The 23,188-nt window shown below is 52.3% G+C and overlaps 3 protein-coding genes across 9 annotated transcripts in view; 1 reads left to right on the top strand and 2 right to left on the bottom strand.

Moving 5' to 3' along the window:
• Positions 1-562: 562 nt before the first annotated feature.
• On the bottom strand, positions 563-8,054 carry LOC148403092 (uncharacterized). Of its 4 annotated transcripts, none has more exons than XM_088369348.1 (10): positions 7,886-8,054; positions 6,941-7,014; positions 6,555-6,621; positions 5,606-5,694; positions 2,475-5,502; positions 2,239-2,344; positions 2,006-2,133; positions 1,766-1,862; positions 1,502-1,681; positions 563-1,417 (listed from the first exon to the last, which is right to left on the bottom strand). In XM_088369348.1, the coding sequence occupies exons 1-10, from the start codon at positions 7,904-7,906 to the stop codon at positions 1,164-1,166; spliced, it is 4,044 nt and encodes a 1,347-aa protein (XP_088225474.1). In that variant the 5' UTR covers positions 7,907-8,054; the 3' UTR covers positions 563-1,163. The 4 variants fall into 4 exon arrangements, with proteins under 4 accessions (XP_088225474.1, XP_088225558.1, XP_088225642.1 ...); XM_088369432.1 differs by having other exon boundaries at positions 5,606-5,685; XM_088369516.1 differs by lacking the exons at positions 6,555-6,621; positions 6,941-7,014; positions 7,886-8,054 and adding an exon at positions 5,965-6,546.
• Positions 8,055-11,713: 3,659 nt separating this feature from the next.
• On the top strand, positions 11,714-19,211 carry LOC148403091 (uncharacterized). Of its 4 annotated transcripts, none has more exons than XM_088369789.1 (10): positions 11,714-11,882; positions 12,754-12,827; positions 13,153-13,219; positions 14,089-14,168; positions 14,272-17,299; positions 17,430-17,535; positions 17,641-17,768; positions 17,912-18,008; positions 18,093-18,272; positions 18,357-19,211. In XM_088369789.1, the coding sequence occupies exons 1-10, from the start codon at positions 11,862-11,864 to the stop codon at positions 18,608-18,610; spliced, it is 4,035 nt and encodes a 1,344-aa protein (XP_088225915.1). In that variant the 5' UTR covers positions 11,714-11,861; the 3' UTR covers positions 18,611-19,211. The 4 variants fall into 4 exon arrangements, with proteins under 4 accessions (XP_088225915.1, XP_088225840.1, XP_088226059.1 ...); XM_088369714.1 differs by having other exon boundaries at positions 14,080-14,168; XM_088369933.1 differs by lacking the exons at positions 11,714-11,882; positions 12,754-12,827; positions 13,153-13,219 and adding an exon at positions 13,229-13,809.
• A 3,055-nt stretch (positions 19,212-22,266) lies between these two features.
• Positions 22,267-23,188, bottom strand: part of tada2b (transcriptional adaptor 2B) — a 2,538-nt gene continuing 1,616 nt past the window's right edge. Inside the window, exon 2 of the mRNA XM_088370061.1 lies at positions 22,267-23,188. This exon is cut by the window's right edge and continues 944 nt beyond it. Within this exon, the coding sequence (XP_088226187.1) occupies positions 22,990-23,188 (199 nt within the window). The 3' untranslated portion in view covers positions 22,267-22,989.

Below are 23,188 nucleotides of genomic sequence, written 5' to 3'. Positions count from 1 at the left end.
GTCTTTGAGTACAAACATTCGGTACATCACAGCCTCAGTTCAACGCTTAGGTGACTCACAACACTCAGGACATGTGAAAAATGACAAATATTCTCAAACATCCCCTGATATACAGACGATAGCTGTCTTCACTAAGAACTGAACGCTTCAAAGTATGACTGTGACAGGAAATGTCGAGCTTTCATTTTTGAATACAGAAGAACCTCGCACCACATCGTAAAATATACGTGGGGGGGGGCAAAAAACCGTCAATCATCAAATCAAAGGATTATCAAGAGAAAGTTGAATGAATAAGGGGAAAAAAGTGCGACGTCGCAAATGTTTGTACAAACGACGACCATTCCCCTCGCCATTTGTCGTTCAAGCGAGAATGATGCCGTCGCCAACCTCTTTGGATTGTAAAACTCCAACCTTCGTAGAGGGAGGGCACAAAAAGGAGACTGAGGGTATGAATAAATGGCTGGAATGGGTGGAGTAATTAAGCAGTTGGCCTCGTTCCCAGAATCCAAATTTTGGTTCCATAAAAGAAAAGAAAAGAAAAGAAAAGAAAATGAAACTTAGCTCCTGAAACACTTTTAATTCAATATTCCACACAACATAACTACACGATGATTACTTTAACAGTCCCTACGCACGTGAGAATACATTCATGTAAGAATGAAACATCCATATTGAATACATGTTGATGATCCATCCATCCATCCATCATCCATCCAACCAACCTTGTGACATCAACAGCAATAAACCATGTTTGAAAATATTCAAGTGAAACGACGCAAAAAGGAAGAAAATGAAACCTAACTCAATATTCAACGCCACCTAACGAAACAATGGTTATGAGCAAAGCAAAACATCCTAAAATGATCCAAGAGCGAGTGTGTGTGTGTGTGTGTGTGTGTGTGTGTGTGTGTGTGTGTGCGCGCGCGCGCACGTGCGTGTCATTCAAAACAGGTCGTGTTTCCCGAGTCAATAACTTCGACTAATCTAACGACGTTTTTACTATGTCACGTCAAGCCTAAATTTGGCACCGTCTGCTGGTGAAATTTGCTACTACAACAGCGCCAAACTGCCCTTTAATAATTCATCCTTTTGAGGAACTGCGCAAATGGGTGACGTCGGGCAGCACCCACGTGGTCCCACGGGGATGCCGTTCCCGCCCGGGCTCACTTTCTGGGCCGGATCTTCATCTCCACGAATCTCAGGCAGATATGTTTTGGTCCCCCCAAATAATTCCAGATTGCATTGGTACTGTCGCAGGTGCCGCTTTCCTTGTACAGCCCGTTCAGGTTGGACAAGTGACACGATGTGTACCACCAACCGCCCTTCTCGGAGTTGGCGCAATTGCCATTATTCCACGTGTCGTGGTCGCGGTCCTTGGTGGTGAACTTCATCCCAGAATGTTGGGACAATCGATCGCCTGCAAAGCACACAAACTCGCTTTTGAGCACGCGCAGGGGGCGCAGGTGTGCCCCCCCCCCTCACCCCCGGCGGGAGGCGCTACCTGTGTCTCCAGAGTAGCCGCTCACAAGCAGCGGGTAGCCGTCGTTCTCGGGGTCCCGCGAGTTCCGGCCCACCGAGAAGTCGTCGTAGCGAGCGTAGTACTTGCGGCCGTCGGATGCGGTGAAGTCGATCCGCAACTGGTAAGCGCCCGAGGCCGTCAGAGCGTGGATGTTCCGCAGGCCTGCCAACACGCAAAGGCGGCGGCGGCAACGTCACGTCTCGCGAACCACAAAGGCGTGACAAGAAGGATGTCTTGGTTTCAGACCGAGCCAGTGCTCTCCGGTGAGGTCTCCGAAGCCCTCGCGGTAGTCGTTCCAACCCCGAAAGAAGTTGACTGTGCCGTCCCTTCTCCTCTGGATCACCTGCAAACGCACACACGCACACCATCAGCGAAGCAAACGAGCATGACTGGCCAACTGGACGTTCAGCGTTGAAGAAAAGTGCCAACTTTATTGGGGAAGGCTTCACGAGGGGACCTCTGGGGTGTTTGTTTGCAAGCACTTACGGTCCAGCCTCCCCCGTCCTGCCACATGTTGCAGTAAGCCTTGAAGCTGTTGGACCCGCTAAAGAGCAGATAGACTCCAGTTGACCTTCCCGCCGCCTTGATGTCACTGCAGTCTCTGGGCATGAGACCTGAAGCAAACAAACAAACAAACAAACAAACAAACAAACAAACACGTGAGAGCGCAAAAGAGACGCCCGCTTTAAACCAACTGGACACGCTCGCTCGCGAGCTACCTTGGAGTAGTTCCCTGTGAAGTGTGGGCTGATCCACCACCTTCTGCCGCACGCTGGACAAAGCCACACTGACGTCGTGTAACTCCTTCTTCTCTTGTGACAGCTCCTGCGCACCAAGCGTTTGAAAGAACTGAAATGAGATCTCCAACTGGGACACTTGGTTTGCATCCTTCAACAATACTTAGTTTGTGTGGAAGAGGAGGGAGGGATGTTAAGTCCTGAAAGGTCCACCTCACCTGAGACATGCTCTTGTAGTCCGTCTCCAGGTCTTTCAGTATCTGATTCAGAAGGCCTTTGTTGCTGCGCAATGCCGTCTGACCAGCCTCCTGACCTGCCTTCAGCTCTGCCAAGGCCGTCTGACCTGCCTTCAGCTCTGCCAATGCCTCCTGACTGGCCTCCTGACCCGCCTTCAGCTCTGCCAAGGCCGTCTGACCTGCCTTCAGCTCTGCCAAGGCCGTCCGACCAGCCTCCTGACCTGCCTTCAGCTCTGTCAAGGCCATCTGACCTTCCTTCAGCTCTGCCTTCAGCTCTGCCTTCAGCTCCGCCAATGCCTCCTGACCTGCCTCCTGACCCGCCTTCAGCTGTGCCAAGGCCGTCTGACCCGCCTTCAGCTCTGCCAAGGACGTCTGACCAGCCTCCTGACCTGCCTTCAGCTCTGCCAAGGCCGTCTGACCTTCCTTCAGCTCTGCCTTCAGCTCTGCCAATGCCTCCTGACCGGCCTCCTGACCCGCCTTCAGCTCTGCCAAGGCCGTCTGACCTGCCTTCAGCTCTGCCAATGCCGTCCGACCAGCCTCCTGACCTGCCTTCAGCTCTGCCAAGGCCGTCTGACCAGCCTGCTGACCCAGCTTCAGCTCTGCCAATGCCTCCTGACCGGCCTCCTGACCCACCTTCAGCTGTGCCACTTCCGTCTGACCTGCCTTCAGCTCTGCCAACGCCGTCTGACCTTCCTTCTGACCTTCCTTCAGCTCTGCCTTCAGCTCTGCCAATGCCTCCTGACCGGCCTCCTGACCCGCCTTCAGCTCTGCCAATGCCTCCTGACCGGCCTCCTGACCCGCCTTCAGCTCTGCCAAGGCCGTCTGACCTGCCTTCAGCTCTGCCAAGGACGTCTGACCTGCCTTCAGCTCTGCCTTCAGCTCTGCCAAGGCCATCTGACCTTCCTTCAGCTCTGCCTTCAGCTCTGTCAATGCCTCTTGACCGGCCTCCTGACCCGCCTTCAGCTCTACCAATGCCTCCTGACCTGCCTCCTGACCCGCCTTCAGCTCTGCCAAGGCCGTCTGACCTGCCTTCAGCTCTGCCAATGCTGTCTGACCAGCCTCCTGACCTGCCTTCAGCTCTGCCAAGGCCGTCTGACCAGCCTCCTGACCTGCCTTCAGCTCTGCCAATGCCTCCTGACCGGCCTCCTGACCCGCCTTCAGCTCTGCCAATGCCTCCTGACCGGCCTCCTGACCCGCCTTCAGCTCTACCAATGCCTCCTGACCTGCCTCCTGACCCGCCTTCAGCTCTGCCAAGGCCGTCTGACCTGCCTTCAGCTCTGCCAATGCTGTCTGACCAGCCTCCTGACCTGCCTTCAGCTCTGCCAAGGCCGTCTGACCAGCCTCCTGACCTGCCTTCAGCTCTGCCAATGCCTCCTGACCGGCCTCCTGACCCGCCTTCAGCTCTGCCAATGCCTCCTGACCGGCCTCCTGACCCGCCTTCAGCTCTGCCAATGCCTCCTGACCTGCCTCCTGACCCTCCTTCAGCTCTGCCAATGCCTCCTGACCTGCCTCCTGACCCGCCTTCAGCTCTGCCAATGCCGTCTGATTAGCCTCCTGACCTGCCTTCAGCTCTGCCAATGCCTCCTGACCGGCCTCCTGACCCGCCTTCAGCTCTGCCAATGCCTCCTGACCTGCCTCCTGACCCGCCTTCAGCTCTGCCAAGGCCGTCTGACCTGCCTTCAGCTCTGCCTTCAGCTCTGCCAATGCCTCCTGACCGGCCTCCTGACCCGCCTTCAGCTCTGCCAATGCCTCCTGACCGGCCTCCTGACCCGCCTTCAGCTCTGCCAATGCCTCCTGACCTGCCTCCTGGCCCGCCTTCAGCTCTGCCAATGCCGTCTGATTAGCCTCCTGACCTGCCTTCAGCTCTGCCAATGCCTCCTGACCGGCCTCCTGACCCGCCTTCAGCTCTGCCAATGCCTCCTGACCGGCCTCCTGACCTGCCTTCAGCTCTGCCAAGGACGTCTGACCTGCCTTCAGCTCTGCCTTCAGCTCTGCCAAGGCCATCTGACCTTCCTTCAGCTCTGCCTTCAGCTCTGTCAATGCCTCTTGACCGGCCTCCTGACCCGCCTTCAACTCTGCCAATGCCTCCTGACCTGCCTCCTGACCCGCCTTCAGCTCTGCCAAGGCCGTCTGACCTGCCTTCAGCTCTGCCTTCAGCTCTGCCAATGCCTCCTGACCGGCCTCCTGACCCGCCTTCAGCTCTGCCAATGCCTCCTGACCGGCCTCCTGACCCGCCTTCAGCTCTGCCAATGCCTCCTGACCTGCCTCCTGGCCCGCCTTCAGCTCTGCCAAGGCCGTCTGATTAGCCTCCTGACCTGCCTTCAGCTCTGCCAATGCCTCCTGACCGGCCTCCTGACCCGCCTTCAGCTCTGCCAATGCCTCCTGACCGGCCTCCTGACCTGCCTTCAGCTGTGCCAATGTGGTCTGACCTGCCTTCAGCTCTGCCAATGCCGTCTGACCAGCCTCCTGACCTGCCTTCAGCTCTGCCAAGGCTGTCTGACTCTTCTCCAAGTCGCTGGAAATCGTGGTGTGACTTGCCTTCATCTCTGCCAATGCCTCCTGACCTGCCTCCTGAACTGCCTTCAGCTGTGCCAATGTGGTCTGACCTGCCTCCTGACCCGCCTTCAGCTCTGCCAATGTGGTCTGACCTGCCTTCAGCTCTGCCAATGCCGTCTGACCAGCCTCCTGACCTGCCTTCAGCTCTGCCAAGGCTGCATGACTCTTCTCCAAGTCGCTGGAAATCGTGGTGTGACTTGCCTTCAGCTCTGCCAATGCCTCCTGACCTGCCTCCTGACCCGCCTTCAGCTCTCCCACTGCCATCTGACCTGCCTTCAGCTCTGCCAAGGCCGTCTGACCTGCCTCCAGATCTGCCTTCAGCTCTGCCTTCAGCTCTGCCAATGCGGTCTGCAGCGCCGCCCAGTGGCGGGCTAAGTCGGTGCGGTTGTGGTCCGGGATGCTGTTGGGCAAAGTCGCCACCAGCGCGCGCAACTCTTTGACGATGTCCTGAGGCCTTGGAACACATAAAAAGGTGACATTAAGTCATGTTGCCATGCTTTGCTGCTTTCAAAATTGCACCCCAGCCGGGAATTTGACTGGAATTTGAATTTGCCTACCTGTTCAAGTGGAAGAAGACGCTGTTTTGGATGACAAGCACGACCAAGAGGACCACGGCCAGAATGGAGCCCCAGCGTATCTGAACAAACTGAGCGCAAACGACGTCACAGGTGGCGGCTGCGTCTCTCTCTTTCTCTCTCTCGCTCGCTCTCTCTCTCTCTCGCTCTCTCGCTCTCTCTTTCTCTCTCTCTCTCTCTCTCTCTCTCTCTCTCTCTCTCTCTCTCTCTCTCTCTCTCTCTCTCTCTCTCTCTCTCTCTCTCTCTCTCGCTCTCTCTCTCTGACTCTCTGACTCGCAAATGCTTTCAACTCGAGCAAGACATTCGTCAAGCGCGTGCGCGTCTATGCGTCCGATGCGTACCTTGCGCTTTGGGGTGTCGCCGATCAGGTTGTGGGTGCTTTGGTTCATCTCGAACCACTTGTCATTTAACATTTTGCGCTCCCACTCCATTCTTTCTTCCTCGGTACGAATGAATGTCCCTAGCCGTGTACGTGTCGTTTGTTCTGCGTGCGTCTAATGCCGTATTTTGTGGGCAGCCAAGTGGCGTGAAGTTTTCCTTCCACTTGACGTTGGTTTTGACCTTGTTTGCGGCAAAGAGACGGGACGACATTTCTTTGATTGGTTGGTTGGTCGGTCGGTCGGTCGGTCGGTCGGTCGGTCGGTCGGTTGGTTGGTTGGTCGATTGGTCTTTATCTATCTATCTATCTATTTCTTCATTCATCTAGACATGTATTTTTGGATTGATTGATTCATTCCTGTATTTCCTCATTTATCTATTACACTTCCACTAGACGCTTGAAAAATGAGAGGGAACATTGGTGCCGACACCGTGAGTTCGATTGCCACGTTTGACGCTGTGAATGCGTGCGTGGGCGTGTGCGAGTGACCAAAACCAAAAAGCGCATGTGTACATACATGAGTGTGCAAGAAACAATAAAGAGGAGCAATACCCGACGCCGCCGTGGTGTGGTGTCTTGTCCCTCATGAGATGGCAACTGAAACTCCAAATCCAACAGACTGAAACACAAAAAAAGACAAGCGCTCGAAAGCTGAGCAGAAAGCCAGCCAAGGCAAAGCCACGTAACGTCGCGAGCCCGGCCGGCCGGCCGGCCGGCGCTATTTCGGAGAGAGAGAGAAAAAAAAAAAAAAAGGATGCAACTCCAAACGGCAGACTTTGTCGTCGAGTCATCATAACACTACATTTGATTGATGAGGCAGGCGCCTTTCGAAGCACTCAAGGTCGCCGTACGGACGTCGAATAGCAGCATTCCAAAGGGGGGGGAAAAAAACCCCAAATAGGACTGGAGCAGAGTGATGGATAGATAAGCTGACTCACGACTCTGACCGGCCGACGGCCTCAGGCAAAGATGCTCCTCCGGACCCGCCGTCGTCAGTGGTCCCGGAACGCTCCTGTGTGAATTTAAATGGCGGAAGTTAGTCTATTTGCAGCTTTGTAAGAAGTGGTCACGGTAAAAGCCGTCTGAAAGAAGACCTATTTACAGCATTGTCGACCTTGTTCCAAAAAGTTGTGATAAAAGAGTCCTCAACAGGATGTTGACTGCTGCTATGGTGAATTGTGGCCACTAGAGGTCCCTGGTTAACCAAGGTTAATAACGCTACGCGCATCTCCCAATGTTGCGCACCTACGCACACGCACGCAACGCTACGTGCATCTCCCAATGTTGCGCGCGCCCGCACACACTAACCGTTATACGTACGTGAACGTTTCACGATACAATATTTTCTGCATGTTGTTTATGCTATTATTGTATTATTTACACGAACGAAACCATTGTCGAATGTTCTCATCGCAAAATATCCATCCACTTCAACGTTTTCGTATCCATCGATTGACACGCAGAAAAAAATGAACGGTCGAGAGGGTGCGGTCATGCAATGGCGGCCCTGCCGCGAGGCAGACGAGGCCGTTCCCTGCAACCGCCCCAAAACGATCTCTCTCTCTCTTTTTTTTTTAACCATTCTTTTCTTTCCAAGTTGTTCTCACTCACGGCAATGCGTATTTGGATGTCAAGGATGGAATGCAACGGAGGGTGACTTTTAGGAATGACATCCAAATATGCATTGATATGAGTGAGAACAACTTGGAGAGAAAATGATCATTGAAAGATGTGTTCTTCATCGAAAGATGTTTTTTTTTTTTTTTAGGCCGAGCGTAAGGGCCGCCCGCCTTTGAAAACACCGATCAAGCTTGACGTCTTCCTAAGGGCTGACCAAAGTATCGATAGTCACGCGCACGCACTGTAAATGATGCAATTACAACCTGCATGGTCTGAAGCTCCATCGCTCCTTTGCAGTCAGGTCAGCGTGTTGACGGCAGCAGAGGAAGGCTGCCGGCGGTGGGTGTCCTTAACAATAGTTGGCTCCAAAATGACACGCGCACGCACATATGCACCTCGAATGGAACCAAGGCGGGCATCGCTTTACTGGAAACGGGGGAAGAGGCGGAGAAACGAAGACGAAAACAAACTCCCAGACACACACCGATACTTATTAAGGAAAACTTTGTTCTCAAATGGATACTTTTCTTGCGGTGTCGGCAAAATACCTTTGGTATTTGCTTGTTGCCGAGTGATGCCTGGATGCAGGCGAGTGCCACCCACGTCACAGTGGGCCCGACGACGCTCATTTCGGTGCTCTCGTGCGTCGCGACTGAGTGTAATGTCACTCAAGAAGTGACATTCCATTTAATCGGTAAAATTCCAATTGATGAAGAGTCAGGACGGCAAGGAGCAGCAGCAGCAGCCGCAGCCGCAGCCGCAGCCGCAGCCGCAGCAGCAGCAGCACCTCGTACATTGAGTGCAAGCTGCAGAGTTCCATCAAAGCTAAATGTACTTTTATGTTTATTGTCATTTTTATTTTGTAGACCATCCAAAAGAGTTCAGGCACTCAGCTATGAAACGGGTTATGCAAGAGCAGCTGCTTGCTGTTGTGATGTGTTGTCATTGAATAGGGACCACCATGGTTGACTCGAGAACTAGTCAAGCTATCATTTGTGGCTGCCTGAGTTGAAACCCGCATTAAATATGCATAAAAGCTGACATGTGGGGAATGCAGAAAAAGTGAAAATCCAACAAATGAGAAATGACCTTGTGTGCGTGTGTGTGTGTGTGTGTGTGTGTGTGTGTGTGTGTGCGCGCGCGTGTGTGTACGTGTGTGCGTGTGTGGATCCTGAGACATCCCCAATGGCATGCTGGCGAATCGGGAGATTGGCGACTTTTTCCAATGTGGGGCCGGTGGGGGCCATCATTTTAGAGGCTACAAGTTCATGAAGTTTTATTCACGCTTTCAATTCAATACCTTTTCAATGTTAGGAACTACACAACACCCATTTGGCATCGCAGTTCTCTTCCCGGTGTCTCAAGTTCAACCCCCCAGCACTCATTGAAATTGGTAGAGTCCAATTTAGCTCGTGCGTCTGCATGTCGCTCGTTGAAGGGAAGACTCTCCAACATGGCGGCGCGGCGCGGCGCGGCGCGTCGGGGCGGTGCGGGGCCGGGCCGGGCCGGGCCGGGCCGGGCCGGGCCGGGCCATCCCTGGCTACAACCCAATGAAGTTGTATAAGTGTGTGTGTTTTTTCAATTCAAGAAAATCCAGCACGCAATGTCATAAAACACCTTTTTTGCATCAAAGTTCTCTATAGCGTGCCTAACGTTGGGGTATACCATTGCATGTTCAACCGCCCGCACCCCCGCACTCATTGAAGTTGATAGAGTCCAATGGAGCTCGATGCCCGGATGACGCGAGGTGTACGACAGAGGTGGAGCACCTGCGTGAAGCTGGCCCACCAGGCCACGCAAAATTGAAGGACAATAGTCTGTTTCGTTTGTGCAGCAAACCTTTCCGTTTGTGCTGCTATGGTTTTTGAAAGATTATTTGATAGGTCATCCAGAGTTCACCCGATCTGCTCCAAATGAACCCAATATGGTACCGTTCGTTTGTGCTGGTTTGTGCCGTAAAAACCTTCGTTTGTGCTGCTTCGGTTTCGTAGAGATTACACATTTCTTTTCTAGCGAGGACGTCACCCAGCCCCCCCTTTTCCTCCAAATGGACCCAAAATGGTACCGTCCGTTTGTGCTGCAAAAAGTTTCGTTTGTGCTGCTACGGTGTTGCAGATATTACACATTTAATTTTTAGCGATGACGTCACCGTATTTCGTCGTGAATTTCATGCTCCTGATGCAGGACGAATACAAGGTAAATATGTACTTGGCCTTTTTTTTTTTTAGCTTACAGAAACTTCCACTGCGGGAAATGGCTTTAAGTACGTATTTCTGTAATTATGTTTTATCGTGCTCATTGATTAATTCCCTTGTCATCAATAAGCCTATATGATCTTTTTTTTTTCAATGACAAGGTTCACCGACCGCAACCAAAATACCTTTTGAGTCTACGTTTGTTCCGAGACATTCAATAATGCAACAAAGTCAAAGTCTTCTCTTTTACTAGCTCCAGACTGGAGGGGAATTCAAGCAAGGCAACTTCCACCAAGGTCAGTGTCAATCCACACCAACTCTCCCAGATTGTAGCTGTGAGTAACATATGACCTGAACACAGAGCCTTGCCTGTATTGTTGTCCTGTGTTTTGAATGAAGACGGAACGGACACTGGGAAGGATTTTCAAATGGCCTCAGGCAGAGAGAGTCAGGAAGGCTGAGTCCCTCGTCAGCAGCAGTCTGAAGAGAAGCCACGCCACGCCACGCCACGCCACGCCACAGGTCTGCAGGACAGCAATGTGTTGCACCAACGAGCGAAACTTGCCTTGTTACTTGTTGGCTCAAACGGCAGTACTGTGAGGAGGCGCATTGTTTGATCGAATCAACACGATTGGGATGTTCCTCATTGGGCTCTCGATGACAGTGGAGATGTCGCATTGTGCATCCATTTGGAGAGCACCAGAGCGCAGGAGGACACGTTTGAATCTTTCCCCCAGCAGTTCTGCCCTCTGTGACTATACTCCCTGGGGGGGGGTTCACACCCTGCGTTGCGATGCTTTTCACCAGGTGGAGGGAGGGAGGAATGGGTTCCCACGTCCGTAGTTCAGAACAGTCTTTTCAAATGAAAAACGTTCACCGAAAGAACAGCATAAGCATCGAAAGACAGACTCGAATGCGCAAGTGTCGAGCACAAACACTTTTGATGTGCCAAGTTGAACAGGCTCTTGATGGTTCCCGTTTTTCAACAATGTTACCTTGACTTTTTGCCAGCCAGCCAGCCAGCCAGCGAGCGGCGAGGAACTGATAGTCACAGTGATGATTATGTAGCTTTCTTTTACGAGGTGTGAAATTCCAACATGTCTTCTTTTGCTAGTTCCAAAAAAAAAAAACCAACAACAACTTTTCACTCCCCGAGTGGCAGGCGGAATGACAAAAGTGGACTGGATTTCAGTCCTTGAAATGATTCAGCATCTTGAAACTGGTTGATGATGATGATGATGGTGAGAAAAAATATATCTAGCTGATTTTTTTTGGGTGCATATATGATTTCAGTTTCTTTCTTTCTTTCATATTTGATTCTTGTCAGCCATGCAGGTGACGCCATTTGAAAAGAACCTTGCAACTGGCCACCAAATCTTTGTTTTGTTTGTAACTACCAGAAAAAAAGGCCGCTTCAATTGTTTGGTGTTTAAAAAAAAAAAGAAAAGAGGCGTGACTTGACAAGACGTCTTCCTTTCCATATCTTTTGGCAATAGATGAAAAAGTTGGATGTGGACTCCTTTGACGTAGGCCGCACTTGAGTAAAAAACAAGCTCGCCTGGCCAAGTGGCAGGCAGCACGTGGACTGACGTTACAGTCCCTGAAATGATTCAGCATCTCCAAACTCTTTGACGATTATTTATCTCATGAAGGAAAATTCTTCTTCCTTCACTCAGTCGCGACGCACGAGAGCACCGAAATGAGCGTCGTCGGGCCCACTGTGACGTGGGTGGCACTCGCCTGCATCCAGGCATCACTCGGCAACAAGCAAATACCAAAGGTATTTTGCCGACACCGCAAGAAAAGTATCCATTTGAGAACAAAGTTTTCCTTAATAAGTATCGGTGTGTGTCTGGGAGTTTGTTTTCGTCTTCGTTTCTCCGCCTCTTCCCCCGTTTCCAGTAAAGCGATGCCCGCCTTGGTTCCATTCGAGGTGCATATGTGCGTGCGCGTGTCATTTTGGAGCCAACTATTGTTAAGGACACCCACCGCCGGCAGCCTTCCTCTGCTGCCGTCAACACGCTGACCTGACTGCAAAGGAGCGATGGAGCTTCAGACCATGCAGGTTGTAATTGCATCATTTACAGTGCGTGCGCGTGACTATCGATACTTTGGTCAGCCCTTAGGAAGACGTCAAGCTTGATCGGTGTTTTCAAAGGCGGGCGGCCCTTACGCTCGGCCTAAAAAAAAAAAAAAACATCTTTCGATGAAGAACACATCTTTCAATGATCATTTTCTCTCCAAGTTGTTCTCACTCATATCAATGCATATTTGGATGTCATTCCTAAAAGTCACCCTCCGTTGCATTCCATCCTTGACATCCAAATACGCATTGCCGTGAGTGAGAACAACTTGGAAAGAAAAGAATGGTTAAAAAAAAAAGAGAGAGAGAGATCGTTTTGGGGCGGTTGCAGGGAACGGCCTCGTCTGCCTCGCGGCAGGGCCGCCATTGCATGACCGCACCCTCTCGACCGTTCATTTTTTTCTGCGTGTCAATCGATGGATACGAAAACGTTGAAGTGGATGGATATTTTGCGATGAGAACATTCGACAATGGTTTCGTTCGTGTAAATAATACAATAATAGCATAAACAACATGCAGAAAATATTGTATCGTGAAACGTTCACGTACGTATAACGGTTAGTGTGTGCGGGCGCGCGCAACATTGGGAGATGCACGTAGCGTTGCGTGCGTGTGCGTAGGTGCGCAACATTGGGAGATGCGCGTAGCGTTATTAACCTTGGTTAACCAGGGACCTCTAGTGGCCACAATTCACCATAGCAGCAGTCAACATCCTGTTGAGGACTCTTTTATCACAACTTTTTGGAACAAGGTCGACAATGCTGTAAATAGGTCTTCTTTCAGACGGCTTTTACCGTGACCACTTCTTACAAAGCTGCAAATAGACTAACTTCCGCCATTTAAATTCACACAGGAGCGTTCCGGGACCACTGACGACGGCGGGTCCGGAGGAGCATCTTTGCCTGAGGCCGTCGGCCGGTCAGAGTCGTGAGTCAGCTTATCTATCCATCACTCTGCTCCAGTCCTATTTGGGGTTTTTTTCCCCCCCCTTTGGAATGCTGCTATTCGACGTCCGTACGGCGACCTTGAGTGCTTCGAAAGGCGCCTGCCTCATCAATCAAATGTAGTGTTATGATGACTCGACGACAAAGTCTGCCGTTTGGAGTTGCATCCTTTTTTTTTTTTTTTCTCTCTCTCTCTCCGAAATAGCGCCGGCCGGCCGGCCGGCCGGCCGGGCTCGCGACGTTACGTGGCTTTGCCTTGGCTGGCTTTCTGCTCAGCTTTCGAGCGCTTGTCTTTTTTTGTGTTTCAGTCTGTTGGATTTGGAGTTTCAGTTGCCATCTCATGAGGGACAAGACACCACACCACGGCGGCGTCGGGTATTGCTCCTCTTTATTGTTTCTTGCACACTCATGTATGTACACATGCGCTTTTTGGTTTTGGTCACTCGCACACGCCCACGCACGCATTCACAGCGTCAAACGTGGCAATCGAACTCACGGTGTCGGCACCAATGTTCCCTCTCATTTTTCAAGCGTCTAGTGGAAGTGTAATAGATAAATGAGGAAATACAGGAATGAATCAATCAATCCAAAAATACATGTCTAGATGAATGAAGAAATAGATAGATAGATAGATAAAGACCAATCGACCAACCAACCAACCGACCGACCGACCGACCGACCGACCGACCGACCGACCAACCAACCAATCAAAGAAATGTCGTCCCGTCTCTTTGCCGCAAACAAGGTCAAAACCAACGTCAAGTGGAAGGAAAACTTCACGCCACTTGGCTGCCCACAAAATACGGCATTAGACGCACGCAGAACAAACGACACGTACACGGCTAGGGACATTCATTCGTACCGAGGAAGAAAGAATGGAGTGGGAGCGCAAAATGTTAAATGACAAGTGGTTCGAGATGAACCAAAGCACCCACAACCTGATCGGCGACACCCCAAAGCGCAAGGTACGCATCGGACGCATAGACGCGCACGCGCTTGACGAATGTCTTGCTCGAGTTGAAAGCATTTGCGAGTCAGAGAGTCAGAGAGAGAGAGCGAGAGAGAGAGAGAGAGAGAGAGAGAGAGAGAGAGAGAGAGAGAGAGAGAGAGAGAGAGAGAGAGAGAGAGAGAGAGAGAGAGAGAAAGAGAGAGCGAGAGAGCGAGAGAGAGAGAGAGCGAGCGAGAGAGAGAAAGAGAGAGACGCAGCCGCCACCTGTGACGTCGTTTGCGCTCAGTTTGTTCAGATACGCTGGGGCTCCATTCTGGCCGTGGTCCTCTTGGTCGTGCTTGTCATCCAAAACAGCGTCTTCTTCCACTTGAACAGGTAGGCAAATTCAAATTCCAGTCAAATTCCCGGCTGGGGTGCAATTTTGAAAGCAGCAAAGCATGGCAACATGACTTAATGTCACCTTTTTATGTGTTCCAAGGCCTCAGGACATCGTCAAAGAGTTGCGCGCGCTGGTGGCGACTTTGCCCAACAGCATCCCGGACCACAACCGCACCGACTTAGCCCGCCACTGGGCGGCGCTGCAGACCGCATTGGCAGAGCTGAAGGCAGAGCTGAAGGCAGATCTGGAGGCAGGTCAGACGGCCTTGGCAGAGCTGAAGGCAGGTCAGATGGCAGTGGGAGAGCTGAAGGCGGGTCAGGAGGCAGGTCAGGAGGCATTGGCAGAGCTGAAGGCAAGTCACACCACGATTTCCAGCGACTTGGAGAAGAGTCATGCAGCCTTGGCAGAGCTGAAGGCAGGTCAGGAGGCTGGTCAGACGGCATTGGCAGAGCTGAAGGCAGGTCAGACCACATTGGCAGAGCTGAAGGCGGGTCAGGAGGCAGGTCAGACCACATTGGCACAGCTGAAGGCAGTTCAGGAGGCAGGTCAGGAGGCATTGGCAGAGATGAAGGCAAGTCACACCACGATTTCCAGCGACTTGGAGAAGAGTCAGACAGCCTTGGCAGAGCTGAAGGCAGGTCAGGAGGCTGGTCAGACGGCATTGGCAGAGCTGAAGGCAGGTCAGACCACATTGGCACAGCTGAAGGCAGGTCAGGAGGCCGGTCAGGAGGCATTGGCAGAGCTGAAGGCGGGTCAGGAGGCCGGTCAGGAGGCATTGGCAGAGCTGAAGGCAGGTCAGGAGGCTAATCAGACGGCCTTGGCAGAGCTGAAGGCGGGCCAGGAGGCAGGTCAGGAGGCATTGGCAGAGCTGAAGGCGGGTCAGGAGGCCGGTCAGGAGGCATTGGCAGAGCTGAAGGCGGGTCAGGAGGCCGGTCAGGAGGCATTGGCAGAGCTGAAGGCAGAGCTGAAGGCAGGTCAGACGGCCTTGGCAGAGCTGAAGGCGGGTCAGGAGGCAGGTCAGGAGGCATTGGCAGAGTTGAAGGCGGGTCAGGAGGCCGGTCAAGAGGCATTGACAGAGCTGAAGGCAGAGCTGAAGGAAGGTCAGATGGCCTTGGCAGAGCTGAAGGCAGAGCTGAAGGCAGGTCAGACGTCCTTGGCAGAGCTGAAGGCAGGTCAGGAGGCCGGTCAGGAGGCATTGGCAGAGCTGAAGGCGGGTCAGGAGGCCGGTCAGGAGGCATTGGCAGAGCTGAAGGCAGGTCAGGAGGCTAATCAGACGGCATTGGCAGAGCTGAAGGCGGGCCAGGAGGCAGGTCAGGAGGCATTGGCAGAGCTGAAGGCGGGTCAGGAGGCCGGTCAGGAGGCATTGGCAGAGCTGAAGGCGGGTCAGGAGGCCGGTCAGGAGGCATTGGCAGAGCTGAAGGCAGAGCTGAAGGCAGGTCAGACGGCCTTGGCAGAGCTGAAGGCGGGTCAGGAGGCAGGTCAGGAGGCATTGGCAGAGCTGAAGGCGGGTCAGGAGGCCGGTCAGGAGGCATTGGCAGAGCTGAAGGCAGGTCAGGAGGCTAATCAGACGGCATTGGCAGAGCTGAAGGCGGGTCAGGAGGCAGGTCAGGAGGCATTGGCAGAGCTGAAGGAGGGTCAGGAGGCAGGTCAGGAGGCATTGGCAGAGCTGAAGGCGGGTCAGGAGGCCGGTCAGGAGGCATTGGCAGAGCTGAAGGCGGGTCAGGAGGCCGGTCAGGAGGCATTGGCAGAGCTGAAGGCAGGTCAGGAGGCTGGTCAGACGGCCTTGGCAGAGCTGAAGGCAGGTCAGGAGGCTGGTCAGACAGCATTGGCAGAGCTGAAGGCAGGTCAGACGGCCTTGGCAGAGCTGAAGGCGGGTCAGGAGGCAGGTCAGGAGGCATTGGTAGAGCTGAAGGCGGGTCAGGAGGCCGGTCAGGAGGCATTGGCAGAGCTGAAGGCGGGTCAGGAGGCCGGTCAGGAGGCATTGGCAGAGCTGAAGGCAGGTCAGGAGGCTGGTCAGACGGCCTTGGCAGAGCTGAAGGCAGGTCAGGAGGCTGGTCAGACAGCATTGGCAGAGCTGAAGGCAGGTCAGACGGCCTTGGCAGAGCTGAAGGCGGGTCAGGAGGCAGGTCAGGAGGCATTGGTAGAGCTGAAGGCGGGTCAGGAGGCCGGTCAAGAGGCATTGACAGAGCTGAAGGCAGAGCTGAAGGAAGGTCAGATGGCCTTGGCAGAGCTGAAGGCAGAGCTGAAGGCAGGTCAGACGTCCTTGGCAGAGCTGAAGGCAGGTCAGACGGCCTTGGCAGAGCTGAAGGCGGGTCAGGAGGCCGGTCAGGAGGCATTGGCAGAGCTGAAGGCGGGTCAGGAGGCCGGTCAGGAGGCATTGGCAGAGCTGAAGGCAGAGCTGAAGGAAGGTCAGAAGGAAGGTCAGACGGCGTTGGCAGAGCTGAAGGCAGGTCAGACGGAAGTGGCACAGCTGAAGGTGGGTCAGGAGGCCGGTCAGGAGGCATTGGCAGAGCTGAAGCTGGGTCAGCAGGCTGGTCAGACGGCCTTGGCAGAGCTGAAGGCAGGTCAGGAGGCTGGTCGGACGGCATTGGCAGAGCTGAAGGCAGGTCAGACGGCCTTGGCAGAGCTGAAGGCGGGTCAGGAGGCCGGTCAGGAGGCATTGGCAGAGCTGAAGGCAGAGCTGAAGGAAGGTCAGACGGCCTTGGCAGAGCTGAAGGCAGGTCAGGAGGCTGGTCAGACGTCCTTGGCAGAGCTGAAGGCGGGTCAGACGGCCTTGGCACAGCTGAAGGCGGGTCAGGAGGCAGGTCAGGAGGCATTGGCGGAGCTGAAGGCAGAGCTGAAGGCAGAGCTGAAGGAAGGTCAGATGGCCTTGACAGAGCTGAAGGCAGGTCAGGAGGCTGGTCGGACGGCCTTGGCAGAGCTGAAGGCAGGTCAGACGGCCTTGGCAGAGCTGAAGGCGGGTCAGGAGGCCAGTCAGGAGGCATTGGCAGAGCTGAAGGCAGGTCAGACGGCCTTGGCAGAGCTGAAGGCAGGTCAGGAGGCTGGTCAGACGGCATTGCGCAGCAACAAAGGCCTTCTGAATCAGATACTGAAAGACCTGGAGACGGACTACAAGAGCATGTCTCAGGTGAGGTGGACCTTTCAGGACTTAACATCCCTCCCTCCTCTTCCACACAAACTAAGTATTGTTGAAGGATGCAAACCAAGTGTCCCAGTTGGAGATCTCATTTCAGTTCTTTCAAACGCTTGGTGCGCAGGAGCTGTCACAAGAGAAGAAGGAGTTACACGACGTCAGTGTGGCTTTGTCCAGCGTGCGGCAGAAGGTGGTGGATCAGCCCACACTTCACAGGGAACTACTCCAAGGTAGCTCGCGAGCGAGCGTGTCCAGTTGGTTTAAAGCGGGCGTCTCTTTTGCGCTCTCACGTGTTTGTTTGTTTGTTTGTTTGTTTGTTTGTTTGTTTGCTTCAGGTCTCATGCCCAGAGACTGCAGTGACATCAAGGCGGCGGGAAGGTCAACTGGAGTCTATCTGCTCTTTAGCGGGTCCAACAGCTTCAAGGCTTACTGCAACATGTGGCAGGACGGGGGAGGCTGGACCGTAAGTGCTTGCAAACAAACACCCCAGAGGTCCCCTCGTGAAGCCTTCCCCAATAAAGTTGGCACTTTTCTTCAACGCTGAACGTCCAGTTGGCCAGTCATGCTCGTTTGCTTCGCTGATGGTGTGCGTGTGTGCGTTTGCAGGTGATCCAGAGGAGAAGGGACGGCACAGTCAACTTCTTTCGGGGTTGGAACGACTACCGCGAGGGCTTCGGAGACCTCACCGGAGAGCACTGGCTCGGTCTGAAACCAAGACATCCTTCTTGTCACGCCTTTGTGGTTCGCGAGACGTGACGTTGCCGCCGCCGCCTTTGCGTGTTGGCAGGCCTGCGGAACATCCACGCTCTGACGGCCTCGGGCGCTTACCAGTTGCGGATCGACTTCACCGCATCCGACGGCCGCAAGTACTACGCTCGCTACGACGACTTCTCGGTGGGCCGGAACTCGCGGGACCCCGAGAACGACGGCTACCCGCTGCTTGTGAGCGGCTACTCTGGAGACACAGGTAGCGCCTCCCGCCGGGGGTGAGGGGGGGGGGCACACCTGCGCCCCCTGCGCGTGCTCAAAAGCGAGTTTGTGTGCTTTGCAGGCGATCGATTGTCCCAACATTCTGGGATGAAGTTCACCACCAAGGACCGCGACCACGACACGTGGAATAATGGCAATTGCGCCAACTCCGAGAAGGGCGGTTGGTGGTACACATCGTGTCACTTGTCCAACCTGAACGGGCTGTACAAGGAAAGCGGCACCTGCGACAGTACCAATGCAATCTGGAATTATTTGGGGGGACCAAAACATATCTGCCTGAGATTCGTGGAGATGAAGATCCGGCCCAGAAAGTGAGCCCGGGCGGGAACGGCATCCCCGTGGGACCACGTGGGTGCTGCCCGACGTCACCCATTTGCGCAGTTCCTCAAAAGGATGAATTATTAAAGGGCAGTTTGGCGCTGTTGTAGTAGCAAATTTCACCAGCAGACGGTGCCAAATTTAGGCTTGACGTGACATAGTAAAAACGTCGTTAGATTAGTCGAAGTTATTGACTCGGGAAACACGACCTGTTTTGAATGACACGCACGTGCGCGCGCGCGCACACACACACACACACACACACACACACACACACACACACACTCGCTCTTGGATCATTTTAGGATGTTTTGCTTTGCTCATAACCATTGTTTCGTTAGGTGGCGTTGAATATTGAGTTAGGTTTCATTTTCTTCCTTTTTGCGTCGTTTCACTTGAATATTTTCAAACATGGTTTATTGCTGTTGATGTCACAAGGTTGGTTGGATGGATGATGGATGGATGGATGGATCATCAACATGTATTCAATATGGATGTTTCATTCTTACATGAATGTATTCTCACGTGCGTAGGGACTGTTAAAGTAATCATCGTGTAGTTATGTTGTGTGGAATATTGAATTAAAAGTGTTTCAGGAGCTAAGTTTCATTTTCTTTTCTTTTCTTTTCTTTTCTTTTATGGAACCAAAATTTGGATTCTGGGAACGAGGCCAACTGCTTAATTACTCCACCCATTCCAGCCATTTATTCATACCCTCAGTCTCCTTTTTGTGCCCTCCCTCTACGAAGGTTGGAGTTTTACAATCCAAAGAGGTTGGCGACGGCATCATTCTCGCTTGAACGACAAATGGCGAGGGGAATGGTCGTCGTTTGTACAAACATTTGCGACGTCGCACTTTTTTCCCCTTATTCATTCAACTTTCTCTTGATAATCCTTTGATGATTGACCGTTCGTCCCCCCTGTAGTATTCTCTTAGAATATGTTCGGACTGCCAGTCCAGTAACGTTAGCCTATCGTATTGGGTATCTACTGCCAGTCCAGTAACGTTAGCCTATCGTATTGGGTATCCACCAAATGTCTTGCCTGATTGGTCCGTAGCATTAAGATGACGCAGCACGTAGTGACGTGGCCGGATGTTAGAAGCATACGCCTTCCTGAATGCCACATGTTTTCCTGCTCCCGCAATCTTCATTAAAAGATTAGTTTGCATGTCGTCGTCCTTCTACATTTCGTACCCAGCGTGAGTACAGAATATTATCCCCACCACCACGTATATTGTACAATGTGGAGCGAATCGGAATTCAAACAAAAAATCCTAGGTGTTTTTTTGCTTCGGTTGTCGAACCAAATTCGGAGGTTGATTTTTTTTTTTTTTTGCTGCTAAATTTAAAACCAAAAGGCACATTTTTAACTTGAACTCTCAATGGATTTAGTTGAAAGACATTTTTTGAACACTGAAGTGGGAAAAACAGCAATGTGTACACATTCTGTTAGGTTAGACCAGTGCTTCGCAATCATTTTCCATGGAGAAGAAAACATTTGAGGCTGTGACTAACAACAACACTCAGGACATGGCAAATATTCTCAAACATCCCCTGATCTTCAACTCCCAGGAGGGCAAGGAAATAGTCCAAGCTCCGACTAGGGGGATAAAATGAGAAAGCTTGAGAAGCGACCACAGATGGGAGGGAGGATCTCTCTTCCAGGATGACCAGGCTGCAATGGATGCAGAGAGGACACATCTTATGAACAGTGTAGACAATTCCAAAAAGGTGTGGAGAGCAGGATGTTATTGCACAGCAATGACTCTTAAGAGTGGTGTGAGTTGATCAGAGCAACAGCCTGGGGGAAGAAGCTGTCTCTGTGTCTGCCTGCTGCTTTTGGCGTACAGTGCTCGAGAGCGCCGTCCGGAGGGGACGAGTTCAAACAGACGACAGCCTGGGTGAGAAAGGTCTGGAGAGATGTTCCTTGCACGTTTCCTGGTCCTGGACAGATGGGAGGTTGATGAACCATGATCTTTTCTGCAGTCCTCCTGATTGTCCGTTGCAGTCTGTGCTTGTCTTGTTTGGAGGCCGGTCCAAACCAGACAGTGATGGAGGTGCAAAGGACAGACAGACAGACAGACAGGATGATGGCAGTGTAGAAGGTCTTCCTTCAGCAGCTCCCGCGGCAGGTTGAACTTCTCGAGCTGTCTCAGGAAGTACAGCCTCTGCTGGGCCTTCTCCCCGGACAGAGTCTATGTGGCCGGTCCATTTCACGTCCCGAGAGATTGTGGTTCCCAGGAACTTGAAGGTGTCTGTGGAGAGAATAGTATTACTGCGGCTAGTGAGAGGTGAAAGTGGTGAAGGGTCTCACCTGAAGTCCACTGTCATCTCCACGGTCTTGAGCGGGTTCAGCTCCAGGTGCTTTTGGCTGCACTAGTGGACCATCCGCTCCACCTCCTGTCTGTACGCAAATCTAGTCTATCGGGAAGAATTGGGAAACGTGATTTAATCAATAAACAAGCGTGCGAATTTTAAATGCTGAATCTCTTCTTTTTTTTCCAATTTGCGATTGAGCAATCATTACAAGGTTTAGAAGTGCATGTTTATTAACAAGTGCATTTCATGCCGGCATGTCGCACAGATGACATGACATTGCTCTCGAATACAAATTGGTATTGTAAAGCTGCCTGAATTTAATGTAACAAATGCTTCTTGAAAATGAACTAAGCAGCCAGCAAGGGAAAGAAACGCTTTGTGGAAAAGACTGGGGATTATTTTACCTAGCAATCTCCATTTTTTAATTGGAATGATTATTCTCTCGTTGCATCTTTCAAAAATGGATTCTTACTCTTGCAATCTGTTCTGTGTCAATGTCTTCTTTGTTCCTGTAAATCCCTGCCGTTTACGAGCTTCTACCCAGCCCAGTCATTTCTCTCGGCTCGGGAAAAGATATGAAGGAAACTGGCCTCGTATGATCCCGCCCTGTCAGCATATGGCGCGCCGTTCCGCCGGACACCAAGGCAGCAGTGTTTGCTTGTGACCACGACAGGTCCCTTAATGTTATTTCTGATCAAAAATAGCCAGTTGGTCCTTTGTGCGCCAGCTGTTCATTGGACTTGTGCAGCGGCGGCAGCAGTGGCGGCGGCGGCGGCGGCGGCGGCGGCTCTTGTGTTTGTCTGACCACGGTGCATGCGCAGGTCGCTGTTCTTCAAATACTTTGGGGGTCATTGTGACAAGCCCTATTGGAGGCACTCAATGATCATGCCCAAACTGCGAACTTTCCATTCCATTAGGATGTTTCTAGTGACTCCAGTATCAGAAAGTGCAAGGTCCCTCAATAAAAACCCAAAAACATGATTCATAAAACAGGCTTGACAGCTCCGTTTCGACCAGGCGTGTCCAACTCATTTTTGTCGCGGGCTGCATTATACTTGCAGTTTCTTTTGGAGGGCCAGACAGTGTAGGCTACGAAACAAACGGATAGGGAAAAAAAAAAAGGGTTGAAAGACCAACAATCAATCATAAAGATTAATGGCTATCATGTCTATTTCATTTGTTCTAATCGAAGACAATTTGTAATGTTCGTAATGTCGATGCAAAATTTGTCTTTGTGGGCCACATAGAATGATGCGCTGGGCCGTATCGGACCCCCGGGCCTCGAGTTTGACACCTAGGTTTAATGTATACGCAGATAGCAAAGGCCACAGGTTCATTGGTGCGATATAAAATTGATCTTTTTACTTACAAAGGCGATTACAAAAATCAATTGCACGATGGAAAATACTTTACAAATGGTTTGCGGGTCAGTAGGAAAATGTCGCCGGGCAAAAAGCCGAGAAATGCTGCAGTCCTCAATCCGCCATCGGCTGGCCAATGTTTGGTTTTTCTGTCCTCATACATGAACAAGAAAGCCAATGAGATTCCAACGTTCACCTCCCAGGGGAAATAGGGGCTCAGCCAATTTTTTCTTGCTGTCGTAACGTTAAACCGGTAGCCCGAGTCAATTTGCCTCTCCAATTCATATCTTGAATGGTGCGCGTGTCAAGGGACGGAAAAAAAAATAATATATATATATAGACACACATACATACACACACGCACGCACGCACGCACGCACGCACACACACACACACACACACACACACACACACACAACTTGAATATCCGCCAATCTTTCAAGTCATACGGGTGAGTCCCTCGCAACACTTGAGCCCCAAATTTTCACATGTTTGGCGCCGTCGCTAGTCAAAGCTCCCACGTTGCGCGCTGACAGGAAAGCGGAAACCTGTTCAAGTTTGCGTGCGTCATCTTTAGGAGCGGAGGTGACATGGCGGCGCCCGCCGGAAGCACGGGCAACGCCGCCGGCCAGCCGGCCGGCCGCTCGCTTTGGTCTTGCCCGTCCGTCCGTCCGTCCGTCCGTCCGTCTTGGGCCTAAAGCGCATCTCTGGATATCCAGCCGCTCTCGGTGAGAAAGGTGACAATGCGTTTCCTGAGGACTTTGTCCAGGTAGCTGGGCACCCGGCTCTTGGAGGAGGGGACGCCCTGTCTCTTCTGCAGGTGGTCCTTGACAATGATGGTTTTGACAGTCAGGTAGCGCGCGGGGCTCAGGTTGAGGGAACTACATAGGACC

This window comes from Syngnathus floridae, chromosome 1, assembly GCF_059516105.1.
Source record: "Syngnathus floridae isolate MCC-2025c chromosome 1, RoL_Sflo_1.0, whole genome shotgun sequence".
Lineage (NCBI taxonomy): Eukaryota > Metazoa > Chordata > Actinopteri > Syngnathiformes > Syngnathidae > Syngnathus > Syngnathus floridae.
This window is presented reverse-complemented; position numbering and strand designations above follow the sequence as displayed.